Source organism: Cherax quadricarinatus, chromosome 28, assembly GCF_038502225.1.
Source record: "Cherax quadricarinatus isolate ZL_2023a chromosome 28, ASM3850222v1, whole genome shotgun sequence".
In the NCBI taxonomy this organism is placed as follows: Eukaryota; Metazoa; Arthropoda; class Malacostraca; order Decapoda; family Parastacidae; genus Cherax; species Cherax quadricarinatus.
Window position 1 is genome coordinate 386304 of NC_091319.1, and position 18125 is coordinate 404428.

General features: G+C 40.0%; 1 protein-coding gene across 6 annotated transcripts in view; it reads left to right on the forward strand.

The window, feature by feature from the left end:
• Positions 1 to 18125, forward strand: part of LOC128693205 (protein transport protein Sec31A-like) — a gene marked incomplete at its 5' end in the record, with an annotated part of 75510 nt that overhangs the window by 31087 nt on the left and 26298 nt on the right. For all 6 annotated transcript variants that reach the window (XM_070089275.1, XM_070089277.1, XM_070089276.1 and 3 more), the window contains 1 exon segment: positions 2185 to 2290. In XM_070089275.1, coding sequence (XP_069945376.1) covers positions 2185 to 2290 — 106 coding nt within the window.

Below are 18125 nucleotides of genomic sequence, written 5' to 3' on the forward strand. Positions count from 1 at the left end.
CCTCACTATCCTCATAAAAACTACAGCACTTAGTAGCTTAGTAGCTATTCCATACAATTGTAACATCTACCACATTGCTTTCCTATCCACTCTATCATATGCCTTTTCTAAATCCATAAATGTAATGAAAACTTCTCTACCTTTATCTAAATACTGTTGACATATATGCTTCAATGTAAACACATGATCTACACATCCCATACCCACTCTAAAGCCTCCTTGCTCATCTGCAATCCTACTCTGTCTTACCTCTAATTCTTTTAGTAATAACCCTACCATACACTTACCTGGTATACTGGTAAACTTTTTTCTTTTTTCTTTCAACGCAACTGCCGTATCCCACCGAGGCAGGGTGGCCCAAAAGGAAAAACTAAAGTTTCTTCTTTTACATTTAGTAATAGGTACAGGAGAAGGGGTTACTAGCCCCTTGCTCCCGGCATTTTAGTCGCCTCTTACAACAGGCATGGCTTACTGAGGAAGAATTCTGTTCCACTTCCCCATGGAAATGAGGAAATAAACAAGAACTAGTAAGAAAATAGAAGAAAACCCAGAGGGGTGTGCATATATATGCTTGTACATGCACGTGTAGTGTGACCGAAGTGTAAGTAGAAGTAGCAAGACGTATCTGAAATCTTGCATGTTTATGAGACAGAAAAAAGACACCAGCAGTCCTACCATCATGTAAAACAATTACAGGCTTTCGTTTTACTCACTTGGCAGGACGGTAATACCTCCCTGGGTGGTTGCTGTCTACCATCCTACTAACTAGACTCAGTAAACTTATTCCCCTATAATTTTTACAATTTCTCTTGTCTCCCTTCCCTTTATATAAAGGAACTATGCACGTTCTCTGCCAATACCTAGGTACCTTCCCCCCTCTTTCATACATACACGTATATTAAAAAAAACCAACCACTCCAACACTATATCCCCCCTGCTTTTAACATTTCTGTCATGATCCTGTCAGTTACAGCTGCTTTAACCCCTTTCATTCTACATAATGCCTCATGCACCTTCCTCACTCAAATCCTGCTCTTCTTCACTCCTAAAAGATGTTATACCTCCCTGGTCAGTGCATGAAATTACTGCCTCCCTTTCGTCATTGACATTTAAAAGTTCCTCAAAGTATTCCCACCGTCTACCCAATATGTACCTCCAGTTCCCCATCAACTAACTCCCCTACTCTGTTTTTAACTGACAAATCCATGCATTCCCTAGGCTTTCTTAAGTTGTTTATTTCAGTCCAAAATTTTTTCTTATTTTCAGCAGAATTTTTTGACACTGCCTCTCCCACTCTTATCATTTGCTCTCCTTTTGCACTCTCACCACTCTCTTCACCTTTCTTTTACTCTCCATATACTCTGCCCTTCTTATATTGCTTCTGCTTTGTAAAAACCTCTCATAAGATACCTTTTTCTCTTTTATCACACCCTTTACTTCATCATTCCACCAGTCACTCCTCTCTCTTCCTGCATCCACCCTCCTAAACCACAAACTTCTGCCCCACATTCTAATACTGCATTTTTAAAACTATACCATCCCTTTTCAACCCTCCACTACACATACTTGCAATGGTATGCACACTGTGGACTCTGGAGTTTATTATATTTATATACTCTTACCTGTTAACATTCTTATTAGAGAATAAACCTTTTCAGCTGTAAAAACTTTTTGTAAGGCATAGCAAATGATATTGACATCCATCATTACTAACTTGGATACAGAGTTTAGTATCGTGGAAACCTAGCTTTAGCACTCCCTAGCAAGGCATGCACACAGCAGTATATCAGAGGTTTCATAATTGCATAATTAAATTGTTTATCAACAATTCCATCTTAAACTACTCCCCTTCATTTTTTTCCATACCTCATGTGTTAAATTCAGGTATTCAATTTTTTTTTTTCCATTACTGTATTTTACAAGTGTGTACATATGTAATTAGAAAGTGATGAAAAAATAGACTATGAAAGCAGTATCCAAGAAAGGACAAAATGGATCGGTGCTGCTTAGTGAATTTAAAGAGAAAACTCTCATTAGGTGGAAGTGTTGATCCTTAACCTCAGGTTAGTGCCTCCAACTGTAGCTGAGAATTAAATGGCCTACTACATAGATACTGAGTTACTTACTCAAGCTTTCCTTGCATTACAGCTTTCATTTAGTAATTGTCATATCTTTTCCTTTTAGGCACCTGCTATGATGAATCAGTATGGGGTAATGCCTTCTATGGGACCAGTGCAGCCAACACCTGCACCTCCAACAGTTCCTCCTACTGGAGCTCTAGTATCTGGAAGTTAGTAAAATTGTTTTTCATTAACCAACTCCCATCAAGGTAGGTTACCCACCCTCCCCCCAAAAAATTACCATTCATTCATTAACCGCTGTCTTACCAAAAGTACGTCATCACAATTCTGATGGCTCTTAGAACATCAACATCCCCACCCTGTCTAAAACATCGCAGGTACTGTACTTCCAACCTCCTGAACTGCTAGCCAGCTTTCCTGATTCCAGTCATAAATGTTACCTTGCTCACATCCCAACAGCACTTCAAGTCCTATAAATCATTTATCACCACTTGGACTCTCTTAATTTTTTGTATTTTTAGCTTTTTTTTTTTTAACATGCTGGCCATTTCCCACTGAAGCAGGGTAACCTAAAAAAGAAAAAGCTTTCACCATCTTTCACACACAATCACTGTCTTTGCAGAAGTGCCCAGATATGACAGTTTTGATGTCACTTCAAACAGCCAATAGCCCAAACCCCTCCTTTAAAGTGCAGGCATTGTTTTACCAGGCTTATTTTGTCAGCTCCAGAACTAGCAGAATTTTTTTTTTATAAACACATTGGCCGTTTCCCACTAAGGTAGGGTGACCCAAAAAAAAAAAATTTGATCATTCATTCCATCACTCTTGCCAGAGGCAAGCAGTGCAGGCACTGTACTTTCCACCTCCAGGACTCAAGTCCAGCTAACCAGTTTCCCTGAATCCCTTCATAAATGTTACTTTGCACACACACTCCAATGGCATGTCAGGTCATAAAACGCATTAGTCACCACTCGCTTCTACCTAACACGCTCACACACACGTGCTGGAAGTCCAGGCCCCCCATACAAAACCTTTACATCCTCCCTCCAACCTTTCCTAGGATGACCCCTACCCTGCCTTCCTTCCAATACATATTTATATTCCCTCAGTCATTCTATTTTGTTTCATCATCTCTAAATGTCCAAACCACCTTAACAACCCTTCCTTTGCCCTCTGGATAATACTTTTGGAAACCCTACACCTGTTCCTAATCTCCAAGCTATGGATTTTTTGCATTATATTCACACTGCACATTGTCCTCAGACATGACATCTCCACTGCCTCCAGCCTTCTCCTTGTTGCAACATTTATCACCCATGCTTCATGCCCATATAAGAGCATTGGTAAAATTATACTCTCATATATTTCCCTCTTTGCTACCATGGATGATGATGATCATCTTCACAGACTCCTCAGTCCTCCACTCACCTTTTTTGCTCATCAGTTTTATGATTCACCTCACCTTTCATAGACCCATTTGCTGACAATTCCACTCCCAGATATCTGAATACATTCACTTCCTCCATACTCCCTCCAGTCTAATGTGCAATCTGTTATTACCTTTTTTTTTTTTTTTCTCTCATCACCTTGCTCTTTCCTACATTCACTTTTAATTTCCTTCTTTTACATGCCTTCCCAAGCTTGTTCACCAACCTTTGCAACTTCTCTTCAGAATCTCCCAAAAGCACAGTGTCATCAGCAAAAAGCAACTGTGACAGCTCCCACTTTGTGTTAGGTTCTTTCTCTCTTAATCCCATACCTCTTGCCATCATCCGAGCAATCACTTCTTACAATCCCATCTATAAATATATTGAACAACCATAGTGACATCATGCGTCCTTGTCTAAGGCATAGTTTTACTGACAAATAATCTCCCTCTCTCCTATGCGCTCTACCCTGAGACTCGCTATCCTCATAAAAAACAGCTTTCAGTAACTTACCACCTATTCCATACATTTGCAACATCTGCCACATTGCTCCCCTATCCACCCTATCATATGCCTTTTCCAAATCCATAAATGCAACAAAAACTTATACTTATATCTAAATACTGCTCACATATATCTTTCTTCTTTCAACACTGGCCATATCCCACCAAGGCGGGGTGGCCCAAAAGGAAAAACGAAAGTTTCTCCTTTTACATTTAGTAATATATACAGGAGAAGGGGTTACTAGCCTTGCTCCTGGGATTTTAGTTGCCTCTTACAACACGCATGGCTTATGGAAGAATAATTCTGTTCCACTTCCCCATGGAGGTAAGAGGAAATAAACAAGAACAAGAACTATAAAGAAAACAGGAGAAAACCCAGAGGGGTGTATATATATATATATGCTTGTATGGGTGAGATATAAGCGACTATTGGCAGAAAGGTGGACTAGTGCAAAGATGAGTAGTGGGGGGGGTTGAAGGGGGTTGGAATAGTTTTAAAAATGCAGTATTAGAATGTGGGGCAGAAGTTTGTGGTTATAGGAGGGTGGGGGCAGGAGGAAAGAGGAGTGATTGGTGGAATGATGAAGTAAAGGGTGTGATAAGAGAAAAAGGTAGCTTATGAGAGGTTTTTACAAAGTATAAGTGTTATAAGAAGAGCAGAGTATATGGAGAGTAAAAGAAAGGTAAAGAGAGTGGTGAGAGAGTGCAAAAGGAGAGCAGATGAAAGAGTGGGAGAGGCACTGTCAAGAAATTTTAATGAAAATAAGAAAAAATTTTGGAGTGAGTTAAAGAAGTTAAGAAAGCCTAGGGAAAGTATGGATTTGTCAGTTAAAAACAGAGTAGGGGAGTTAGTAGATGGGGAGATGGAGGTATTAGGTAGATGGCGAGAATATTTTGAGGAACTTTTAAATGTTAAGGAAGAAAGAGAGGCAGTAATTTCATGCACTGGTCAGGGAGGTATACCATCTTTTAGGAGTGAAGAAAAGCAGAATGTAAGTGTGGGGGAGGTACGTGAGGCATTACGTAAAATGAAAGGGGGTAAAGCAGCTGGAACTGATGGGATCATGACACAAATGTTAAAAGCAGGGGGGGGATATAGTGTTGGAGTGGTTGGTACTTTTGTTTAATAAATGTATGAAAGAGGGGAAGGTACCTAGGGATTGGTGGAGAGCATGTATAGTCCCTTTATATAAAGGGAAAGGGGACAAAAGAGACTGTAAAAATTATTGAGGAATAAGTTTACTGAGTATACCAGGAAAAGTGTACGGTAGGGTTATAATTGAAAGAATTAGAGGTAAGACAGAATGTAGGATTGCGGATGAGCAAGGAGGTTTCAGAGTGGGTAGGGGATGTGTAGATCAAGTGTTTACATTGAAGCATAAATGTGAACAGTATTTAGATAAAGGTAGGGAAGTTTTTATTGCATTTATGGATTTAGAAAAGGCATATGATAGTGGATAGGGGAGCAATGTGGCAGATGTTGCAAGTATATGGAATAGGTGGTAAGTTATTAAATGCTGTAAAGAGTTTTTATGAGGATAGTGAGGCTCAGGTTAGGGTGTGTAGAAGAGAGGGAGACTACTTCCCGGTAAAAGTAGGTCTTAGACAGGGATGTGTAATGTCTCCATGGTTGTTTAATATATTTATAGATGGGGTTGTAAAGGAAGTAAATGCTAGGGTGTTCAGGGGAGGGGTGGGATTAAATTTTGGGGAATCAAATTCAAAATGGGAATTGACACAGTTACTTTTTGCTGATGATACTGTGCTTATGGGAGATTCTGAAGAAAAATTGCAAAGGTTAGTGGATGAGTTTGGGAATGTGTGTAAAGGTAGAAAGTTGAAAGTGAACATAGAAAAGAGTAAAGTGATGAGGGTGTCAAATGATTTAGATAAAGAAAAATTGGATATCAAATTGGGGAGGAGTAGTATGGAAGAAGTGAATGTTTTCAGATACTTGGGAGTTGACGTGTCGGCGGATGGATTTATGAAGGATGAGGTTAATCATAGAATTGATGAGGGGAAAAAAGGTGAGTGGTGCGTTGAGGTATATGTGGAGTCAAAAAACATTATCTATGGAGGCAAAGAAGGGAATGTATGAAAGTATAGTAGTACCAACACTCTTATATGGGTGTGAAGCTTGGGTGGTAAATGCAGCAGCGAGGAGACGGTTGGAGGCAGTGGAGATGTCCTGTCTAAGGGCAATGTGTGGTGTAAATATTATGCAGAAAATTCGGAGTGTGGAAATTAGGAAAAGGTGTGGAGTTAATAAAAGTATTAGTCAGAGGGCAGAAGAGGGGTTGTTGAGGTGGTTTGGTCATTTAGAGAGAATGGATCAAAGTAGGATGACATGGAAAACATATAAATCTATAGGGGAAGGAAGGCGGGGTAGGGGTCGTCCTCGAAAAGGTTGGAGAGAGGGGGTAAAGGAGGGTTTGTGGGCAAGGGGCTTGGACTTCCAGCAAGCGTGCGTGAGCGTGTTAGATAGGAGTGAATGGAGACGAATGGTACTTGGGACCTGACGATCTGTTGGAGTGTGAGCAGGGTAATATTTAGTGAAGGGATTCAGGGAAACCGCTTAATTTCATATAGTCGGACTTGAGTCCTGGAAATGGGAAGTACAATGCCTGCACTTTAAAGGGTTTGGGATATTGGCAGTTTGGAGGGATATGTTGTGTATCTTTATATGTGTATGCTTCTAAACTGTTGTATTCTGAGCACCTCTGCAAAAACAGTGATAATGTGCGAGTGTGGTGAAAGTGTTGAATGATGATGAAAGTATTTTCTTTTTGGGGATTTTCTTTCTTTTTTGGGTCACCCTGCCTTGGTGGGAGACGGCCGACTTGTTGAAAAAAAAAAAAAAAAACATGTATGTGTAGTATGACCTAAGTGTGAGTAGAAGTAGCACGACATACCTGAAACCTTGCATGTTAATGAGACCGAAAAATGGACACCAGCAGTCCTACCATCATGTAAAACAATTACAGGCTTACGTTTTACACTCACTTGGCAGGACGGTAGTACCTCCCTGGGCAGTTGCTCATATATATGCTTCACTGTAAACACTTGGTCTACACACCCTCTACCCTTCCTAAAGTCTCCTTGTTCATTTGCCATCATGCTTTCTGTTACTTTTAATTCTTTCAATAATAACTCTACCATACACTTTACCAGGTACAGTGGACCCCCGCATAACGATGGCATCGCATAGCGATTTTTCCGCATAACGATTACTTTTATCGCAAAATTTTTGCCCCGCATACCGATTAAAAACCCGCATACCGATTTTCGTCCGAGACGCGTCCAATGTGCCCTCACATGTGCCGGCCGTCCCATTGTTTACCAGCCAGCCTCCGCGGTAACATCCAAGCATACACTCGGAATATTTCGTATTATTACAGTGTTTTCGGTGGTGTTTCTGGAAAATAAGTGACCATGGGCCCCAAGAAAGCTTCTAGTGCCAACCCTGTGGTAAAAAGGGTGAGAATTAGTATGGAAATTAAGAAAGATTTTGAAGGGTTTGGGGCTAACCCTGAGAAGCCTATGCCAGTTGTGGAATCCATTGTGCCTACTTCAAAGATTAAGGAAATGTGTGCAGAGTGGTTTGAACTGCAAACCTTTATAGATGAAAATCACCCTGACACAGCTGTTGCAAGCCGTGCTTGTGACTATTTCAATGACAATGTTATGGCCCATTTTAGGAAAGTCTTGAAGAAACGGGAGGTACAGAGCTCTATGGACAGATTTGTTGTGCGACAGAGGTCCAGTGACTCTGAAGCTGGTCCTAGTGGCATTAAAAGAAGAAGGGAAGTAACCCCAGAAAAGGACTTGCTACCTCAAGTCCTAATGGAAGGGGATTCCCCTTCTAAACAGTAAGAAGATAATGCTCTCCCCTCCTCCCATCCCATCAATCATCACCAGATCTTCAATAAAAGTAAGTGTCATGTAATTGTGCATGCCTTTTTCAGTTTGTGTGTATTAAAATTAACATTTCATGTGGTAAAAAAAATTTTTTTTCATACTTTTGGGCGTCTTGCACGGATTAATTTTATTTCCATTATTTCTTATGGGGAAAATTAATTCGCATAACGATTATTTCGCATAACGATGAGCCCTCTTGCACGGATTAAAATCGTTAACCGGGGGTCCACTGTATACTCAATTGCTTATTCCCATATAATTTTTACACTGTTTTGTCCCATTTGCCTTTATACAAAAGGAACTATGCATGCTGTATGCCAATCCCTAGGTACCTTCCCCTCTTCCATACATTTATTAAATAAAAACACCAGCAATTCCAAAACTATATCCCCACCTGCCTTAATCCTATCATGGCCCCCTTTCATTCTACCCGCTGCCTCATGCACCTCACCCACACTCACAACTGGCTCTTCTTCACTCCTACAAGATGTTATACCTCCCTGCCCAATGCACAAAATATTCCTTCCATCTTCCTGATATTCCAGCTCTCCATATAATAACCCTCCTCTCCTATTTTTAACTGTTAAATACATTCATCTCCTAGGCTTTCTTAACTTATTAATCTCACTCTGAAACGTTCTTTTATTCTAAGCAAAAAGTATCTCGCCCACTCTCATTTGCTCTCTTTTTACATTTCTTCGCCACTCTAACCTCTCTTTTTCTCTATATATACTCCTCCCTCCTTGCATCACTTCTTTGTAAAAACCTCTCATATGCTAACTTTTTCTCTTACTACTCTCTCTACCTCATTATTCCACTAGTCGTTCTTCTTTCCTCCAGCACCCACTTTCTTTTAACCACACACTTCTGCTGAACACACTAACACTACATTCTTAAATCTATTCCATACCTCTCGCTAGCTCATCTTTCTTCCAATAGTTATTTATATCTTACCCTAACTGCCTCCTCCTTTAGTTTATAAACCTTCACTTCATCTTCACCCATGTCTTTTATCTACCAGTAATTATCCTCTTTTTTTTTTCTTAATATATGTATCATTTGTTACCAAGCCCCTATTTATACAAAGTTCAACCAAAGGAACCCCTTCCCCCCATTAATCATTTACACCTGGCACCCCCAAACTTGCCTACCACATCCTTTGTAACCATTTCACCCACTTTAGCATTCATGTCCCTCACCACAAATACTCTCACTTGGTTCAGAACTTCCCAGACACTCGCTTAACATCTCCCAGAATCTCTCTCCTCTACACTCCCTTCTCCAGGTGCATCAACACTTATTATAGCCCACTTTTTGCATCCAACCCTCAGTTTAACTCGCATAATCACTGAATTTATATATTTATATTCTCTTTTCTTCCATAACTGATCTTTCAACATTATTGCTACCCCTTCCTTAGCTCTAACTCTGATACTCCAGACCTAATCCCATTTATTTCTTCTCCTGAAACTCCCCTATCTCCCTCAGCTTTGTTTCACTTGGAGCATAGACATTTAACTTCTTTTCATTCATAACCTTGGCAATCATCTCTCTATCATCTCTAATACATCCACACACATTCAAACATCTCAGCTTTATAAAGTTTTTCTTCTTTTTATTTTTAGTAATTTATACAGAAGGGTTACTATCCCATTGCTCTCAGCCTTTTTAGCCCCCTCTTATGACACGCATGGCTTGCGAAGGAAAGATTCTCTTCCACTTCTGCATGGAGAGAGATAAAAAATTAACATTTTCATGCTAAACATTTTTTTTCTACAGGCTCTCAAAATGCAGTTTACTATTAAATGCGAGGGTCTTGGCAAGAGGCGTGGAGTTAAAAGATAAAGAATCACACACAAAGTGGGAGTTGTCACAGCTGCTCTTTGCTGGTGCACTTAGGAGTCTGTGGAGACAGAGAACTTTGTCCTTGGAGGCAAAGAGGGGAATGTATGAGAGTATAGTTTTACCAACGCTCTTATATGGGTGTGAAGCGTGGGTGATGAATGTTGCAGCGAGGAGAAGGCTGGAGGCAGTGGAGATGTCATGTCTGAGGGCAATGTGTGGTGTGAATATAATGCAGAGAATTCGTAGTTTGGAAGTTAGGAGGAGGTGCGGGATTACCAAAACTGTTGTCCAGAGGGCTGAGGAAGGGTTGTTGAGGTGGTTCGGACATGTAGAGAGAATGGAGCGAAATAGAATGACTTCAAGAGTGTATCAGTCTGTAGTGGAAGGAAGGCGGGGTAGGGGTCGGCCTAGGAAGGGTTGGAGGGAGGGGGTAAAGGAGGTTTTGTGTGCGAGGGGCTTGGACTTCCAGCAGGCATGCGTGAGCGTGTTTGATAGGAGTGAATGGAGACAAATGGTTTTTAATACTTGACGTGCTGTTGGAGTGTGAGCAAAGTAACATTTATGAAGGGATTCAGGGAAACCGGCAGGCCGGACTTGAGTCCTGGAGATGGGAAGTACAGTGCCTGCACTCTGAAGGAGGGGTGTTAATGTTGCAGTTTAAAAACTGTAGTGTAAAGCACCCTTCTGGCAAGACAGTGATGGAGTGAATGATGGTGAAAGTTTTTCTTTTTCGGGCCACCCTGCCTTGGTGGGAATCGGCTGGTGTGATAATAATAAAAAAAAAAAATAATAATATTAAATGAAGAATATGTATCTGTGCCTGACTGTAGCATAAATTTTTTTGTACCCTTCATAAATTTTTGTACCATTTGCACACACCATATTTTTTTTTTTTTTTTTTAATATGCTGGTTGTTCCCACCGATGCAGGGTGACCCCCCTCCCCAAAGAAAAAGCACATTCTCACCATCATTCACACCTTTGCTGTCTTTCTAGAGGGGTGTAGATATGACAGTTTAAATGTCATTCTAAATGCAAGATATCCCAAATCCCTCCTTTAGAGTGCAGGCACTCTACTTCTCACCTCCAGGACCCAAGTCTTGGTCATTCATTCAGTATCCTATTTTTAAAACCAATTAAATGAAGAAGATTCTCTTAGATAAGACTTTGTAACATTTTGCTGTTGGCTATATTAGCCTTTGTTGGGCTCATATCAGAATTTTTTTTATGTATCCATGGAGATAAAGAGGGGAATGTATGAGAGTATAGTAGTTCCAACACTTATTTGGGTGTGAAGCTTGAGTTGTAAATGTTGCAACAAGGAGGAGGAGGTTGAAGACAATTGAGATGTCGTGTCTAAGGGCAATGTGTAATGTAAATATTATGCAGAGAATTCATAGTTTGTTTCTGGGTCACCCTGCCTCAGTGGGAGACAACCAGTATATAAGAAAAATTTTAGGTCATTATTATTTTGTATTTTGAATTAATTTCTTATTGCTCTGCTAAGGGGCAAGAGGATTACCATCACCTTTTTTTTTTTTTTTTTTTTTTTTTTTTTTTTTTTTTTTTTTTTTTTTTTTTTTTTTTTTTAAGATTACAATGTATTGTACACAAATTTTCAGGTTTAAATTAAGTTACAATATTTTTTGTTAACAGTAAATGCTTGTTGCCCATGTAAAGCCGAAGATTAAGCATTATTATTATTTTTATTATTACAAAAAAGGTTTGCATGCAACTTCGATTCATTGCCCCCCCAAGCTTACTCCACATGTTAAATCATTGCAACCAATTTTGCATGGAGAATGTAGACACTATATAAGAAGGGATATAATCCAAATGCAATGCCTTGCTTTTGATGTGTGTTTATCCATGCTTATTTATGGTAATCTTATTTTCTTTTTCTGCATAATAGGTGTAATGTATGAGAGAGAAGAGGGCAAGTTAGGAATTTGTGGACTTTTTTTAATTATTTCTTAGTGTGAGTAATTTTTTTATAGCAAAAAGTACATAAAATAGCTCATATTATCTTCAGAGCCTATTTGCAGGAAACTGTTAAGTATTTCATATAAATATTGTAGCAAAAATACATAAATATCATTAGGCAGTTTGTCATTACATTTTTCTAAAGCTTACAGTAGTACAGTAATATTTAGGAGCTGATACTTATTTAACCCCTTAACTGTAGCAAACCCAGATAACGGAAAACTTCTTGTGTGTTTGTACAGCAAGATTTTGAAAAAAAAAAAAAAGTTAAAGAAAATGTATTTTTATGAAATGAATAAGAACAAAATGAGTGGAATCTGATAAAAACTTAAGATTTTATGGTGTGTTGAAGTTGGCCAAAAAAAAAAAAAATAAATAAAGTTGGCAACAGCAGCATAAATACACCAGTATTATTTACGTTTTCTAATTCATTGTTACCAAATTATGATTATTTTTCAGTTTTTTAATTGCTTTTAGTGTTTAATGCTACATATTAATTTATTTTGAAATTAGATGTGTTTCGAGGTATTTTAGTGATATAGTGGAACCCCGGTTTTCATCCTTAATCCGTTCCAAAGGATCAGTCGAAATCCGGAATGGAAGATAACTGAAATAATATTTCCCTTTTTGAAATAATGTAAATCCAATTAATCCATTTCAGACACCCAAAAATATTAGCATAAAATACATTTTATAGAGAATAACTATAGTTTTACATACAGAAAACAATGAGAAGTAAATATAAAGCACTAATTTTAATGGATAAATGAACATTTAAATCACTTACCTTTATTGAAGACACTCGGTGGCATATTCTTTACGAGATCCGCATGCAACTGCCTTGCCTTTTTTGCAAATTATCGCCTCCACAACACTATCTCATGCTAACTGTTTTTCGTTGATCCACACCAACCACAACTTCTCAACATCTTCGATTGCTTGCCATCACTACCACCCTCTACCACCACCACAACCACCCTCTACCACCATCACTATCACCCTCTACCACCATCACTACCACCCTCTACCACCATCACAACCACAACTACCCTCTACCACCATCACTGAACATCAAAATGGTATACAATACCGACAGGTTGTTAGGTAAGACACATATGCAACAGTTAGACAACTTTATTCCGAAACGTTTCGCCTACACAGTAGGCTTCTTCAGTCGAATACAGAAAATAGGCAGGAACAGTAGAGATGTGAAGACGATGTAATCAGTCCATCACCCTTGTAGTCGTAGAATTTGAGGTTGTCAGTCCCTCGGCCTGGAGAAGTTCAGTTCCATAGTCAGGAACTATCTGAAGATCAAGCGACAGTGCGGAGACTTAAATACTGTCGGAAGGAGAGGTGCAGAGTAGTAGTAGTAGTGGTTACATTCTCACTACTACTACTACTACTACTACTACTACTACTACTACTACTACTACTACTACTACTACTACTACTACTACTACTACTACTACTACTACTACTACTACTACTACTACTACTACTACTACTACTACTACTACTACTACTACTACTACTACTACTACTACTACTACTACTACTACTACTACTACTACTACTACTACTACTACTACTACTACTACTACTACTACTACTACTACTACTACTACTACTACTACTACTACTACTACTACTACTACTACTACTACTACTACTACTACTACTACTACTACTACTACTACTACTACTACTACTACTACTACTACTACTACTACTACTACTACTACTACTACTACTACTACTACTACTACTACTACTACTACTACTACTACTACTACTACTACTACTACTACTACTACTACTACTACTACTACTACTACTACTACTACTACTACTACTACTACTACTACTACTACTACTACTACTACTACTACTACTACTACTACTACTACTACTACTACTACTACTACTACTACTACTACTACTACTACTACTACTACTACTACTACTACTCTGCACCTCTCCTTCCGACAGTATTTAAGTCTCCGCACTGTCGCTTGATCTTCAGATAGTTCCTGACTATGGAACTGAACTTCTCCAGGCCGAGGGACTGACAACCTCAAATTCTACGACTACAAGGGTGATGGACTGATTACATCGTCTTCACATCTCTACTGTTCCTGCCTATTTTCTGTATTCGACTGAAGAAGCCTACTGTGTAGGCGAAACGTTTCGGAATAAAGTTGTCTAACTGTTGCATATGTGTCTTACCTAACACCACCATCACTACCACCCACTACCACCAGTGTTTTGGATGAACGCGCAGAGTATTGCTCACTGAACAAGTGACAGAGGCAGACTGAACGGCGGCATCCCGGGCAGGCGGACGCGTCTGATATGGATGATTTCAGAGTGGATGTACGAAACCCGGGGTAAAAATTCACCAAAAAAAGTGTCGAAATCCAAATTGTATGATATTTGGACCGTACGAAAACTGGGGTTCCACTGTACATGACAATAATTATGCATGAATGATGGTGAAAGTGTTGAGCAATGATGAAAGTTTTTTTCTTTTTGGTTCACCCTGCCTCAGTGGGAAATGGCCATTGTGTTAAAAAAAAAAAAAATGCTTAGCCTGACATAGCTCCGCTTGGAATATACAGTTTAATTTGGTAAAATGGTTGTTTTTATTTTTTTTACTACTTTGGTATTCTAACAGTATACAAGGAATACTTATGGTATTACAATTGTTTCATAGTATAATACTTCTTGAAAACATGGAAATAAGTCATATTGTTTGACTATATTGAATTATCCTAGGTTACTAAAAGTATTATCTAGAGGGCTGAGGAGGGTTTGTTGAGGTGCTTTGGAGAAAAACAGGATGACTTGGTGGGTGTATAAATCTGTAGTGCAGGGAAGGTTGGAGGGAAGGAGTAAAAGAGGTTTTGTGTGCGAGGGGCTTGGATATCCAGTAGGTGCATGCGAGCGTGTTAGATAGGAGCGAGTGGAGGCAAATAATATTTGGGACTTGATGTGCTGTTGGAGTGAGCAAGGTAACATTTTGTGAAGGAATTCAGAGAATTTGGTTAGCTGGAGTTGATTCCTGGAGGTGGGAAGTACAGTGCCTGCACTCTGAAGGAGGGGTGGGGATATTTGCAGACAGGAGGGCATCTTAACTGTAGTATTAGCACACCTCTGGCAAAGCAGTGATAAAGTGAATGATGGTGAAAGTATTTCTTCTTTTGAGTTACTCCACCTTGGTGAGAGATGGCCAGTGTGTTTAAACAAAATTAGGTTTGAGGGAATATCTTTGGTTATTTTTTTTTTTTTTCATCAAATTGGCCATATCCCACTGAGGAAGGGTGACCTAAAAAGAAAAACAAAAGTTTCTCTTTTTGAATTTAGTAATGTATACAGGAGGAAGGGTTACTAGCCCCTTGCTCCTGGCATTTTAATAATAATACTGTAATAATAATATCTTTATTTACTACAAGTACTTGTACAAGGTATACAAGCCTAGCTGACATCAGTGACATACAGTGGTACCCCAAGTTTCAGCCATAATTCATTCCAGAAGGCTGTTTCAAGTGCCATTACCAAACAAATTTGTTCCCACAAAGAATAGTGTAAATTAAATTAGTCCTTTTCAGACCCCCCAAAAATACACTTGCATAATTATTCGAGTTGTGAGCTGTACGAAACTCAGGGTACCACTGTACTACTATATAGAAAGTCGCTTGTTATGCTGAGCATTTCGGGCAAATTAGGTCACTTTGTTCCAGGATGCGACCCACATCAGTCGTCTATCACCCAGGTTCCCATCTTACTGATGGGGAACATAGACAACTGATGTAAAGAAACACGCCCAATGGTTCTACCCTCACCGGGACTCTAACCCAGACCCTCACCGTGTGAAGCAAGAGCTTTAGCCACCAGCCACGCATGGCTTATGGAGGAAGAATTCTATTCCACTTTACCATGTACATACGGGATTGCCAAAACTGTTGTCCAGAGGGCTGAGGAAGGGTTGTTGAGGTGATTTGGACATGTAGAGAGAATGGAGCGAAACAGAATGACTTCAAGAGTGTATCAGTCTGTAGCGGAAGGAAGGCGGGGTAGGGGTCGGCCTAGGAAAGGTTGGAGAGAGGGGGTACCTGGTTGCCTGGAGGTTACTTGGAGGTTATTCCGGGGATCAACGCCCCCACGGCCCGGTCCATGACCAGGCCTCCCGATGGATCAGGGCCTGATCAACTAGGCTGTTACTGCTGGCCGCACGCAGTCCAACGTATGAGCCACAGCCCGGCTGATCCGGCACTGACTTTAGGTATCTGTCCAGCTCTCTCTTGAAGGCAGCCAGGGGTTTATTGGCAATTCCCCTAATGCTTGATAGGGGGCTGTTGAACAATCTTGGGCCCCGGACACTTATGGTGTTTTCCCTTAGTGTACCAATGGCGCCCCTACTTTTAATTGGGGGCATTTTGCATCGCCTGCCCAGTCTTTTACTTTTGTAGGGAGTGATTTCTGTGTGCAGATTTGGGACCATTCCTTCCAGGATTTTCCAAGTGTAGATTATGATATATCTCTCCCTCCTGCATTCCAACGAGTACAAGTCAAGTGCTTCCAAGCGTTCCCAGTAGTTAAGGTACTTGACAGAACTTAAACGTGCAGTAAAGGATCTCTGTACACTTTCTAGATCTGTGATTTCACCTGCTTTGAATGGAGATGTTAATGTACAACAGTATTCCAGCCTAGAGAGAACAAGTGATTTGAAAAGGATCATCATTTGCTTGGCATCTCTCGTTTTGAACATTCTCAGTATCCATCCTATCATTTTCTTTGCACGTGTGATCGTGGCACTGTTGTGTAAAGGAGGGTTGGGTAAAGGAGGTTTTGTGTGCGAGGGGCTTGGACTTCCAGCGGGCATGCGTGAGCGTGTTTGATAGGAGTGAATGGAGACAAATGGTTTTTAATACTTGACGTGCTGTTGGAGTGTGAGCAAAGTAACATTTATGAAGGGATTCAGGGAAACCGGCAGGCCGGACTTGAGTCCTGGAGATGGGAAGTACAGTGCCTGCACTCTGAAGGAGGGGTGTTTGTTGCAGTTTAAAAACTGTAGTGTAAAACACCCTTCTGGCAAGACAGTGATGGGGTGAATGATGGTGAAAGTTTTTCTTTTTCAGGCCACCCTGCCTTGGTGGGAATCGGCCGGTGTGTTAATAAAAAAAAATAAGATGAAATAAACAAGAACTAGTAAGAAAATAGAAGAAAGTCCAGAGGGGTGTGTGTGTATATATATGCTTGTATGTATGTGGAGTGTGACCTAAGTGTAAGTAGAAGCAGCAAGACATACCTGAAACCTTGCATGCATATGAGACAGAAAAAAGATACCAGCAATTCTACCATAATGTAAAACAATTACAGGTTTCCGTTTCACACTCGCTTGTCAGGATGGTAGTACAGTGGTACCTTGGGATACGAACAGCTCAAAACTCAAACAGTTATGTAAGTGTATTTATGTAAGTGCTTCTGTAAGTGTATTTTTGGGGGTCTGAAACGGATTAATCTAATTTACATTATTCCTTGTGGGAACAAATTTGTTTGGTATCGGTACTCAAACAGCCTTGTGGAACGAATCAAGTTCATATCCCGAGGTAGCACAGTACAGTGGACCCCCGAGTTTCGTGATTAATCCGTTCCAGAGAGCCTGCCGAAAGTAGAAAGTGCCGAATGGCGAAACCATTTTCCCCATAAGAAATAATGGAAATAAAATGAATCTGTTCCAGACACCCAAAAATATTAAAATAAAATATTTTTTTTTTTCAAATTTAATGAAGATTTACATACTGAAAACAATGAGAAATCAAGTATACATGCATATAAAAAATAATAACATTACACTTACCTTTACTGAAGACTTCTGGGTGGATGGAAGATGGGAGGAGGGGATAGGAGGAAGGTGTACACTATTGTTTGGAAGGAGAATCTCCTTCCATTAGGACTTCAGGTATGAAGTCCTTATCTGGGGTTACTTCCCTTTGTTTTTTAAAGACACTGGCACTGGGAACAACTTGAGTCACTGGAACCCTGTCACACAAAATATCTGTCCAGAGAGCTCTGTTTCTGGCGTTTCTTTAAGATTTGTCTGAAGTGGGACACAACACTGTCATTGTACATGTTGCCAATACGGCCTGCAACAGCTTTGTTAGGGTGAAGTTCATCCATAAATGTTTGCACTTCATTCCACTTTGCACAAATGTCCTTAATCTTTGAAGAAGGCACCTTCCTCCATCTCTCTTTCTCTGCAGCAGTTTCCTGAGCTGTGATCTCTTGCTTTTGCAGATGAAGCTCTTGCAGCTCTTCAGTGGTTAACTCTTCCCTGTGGTCCTCCATCAACTCTCCCACATCCTC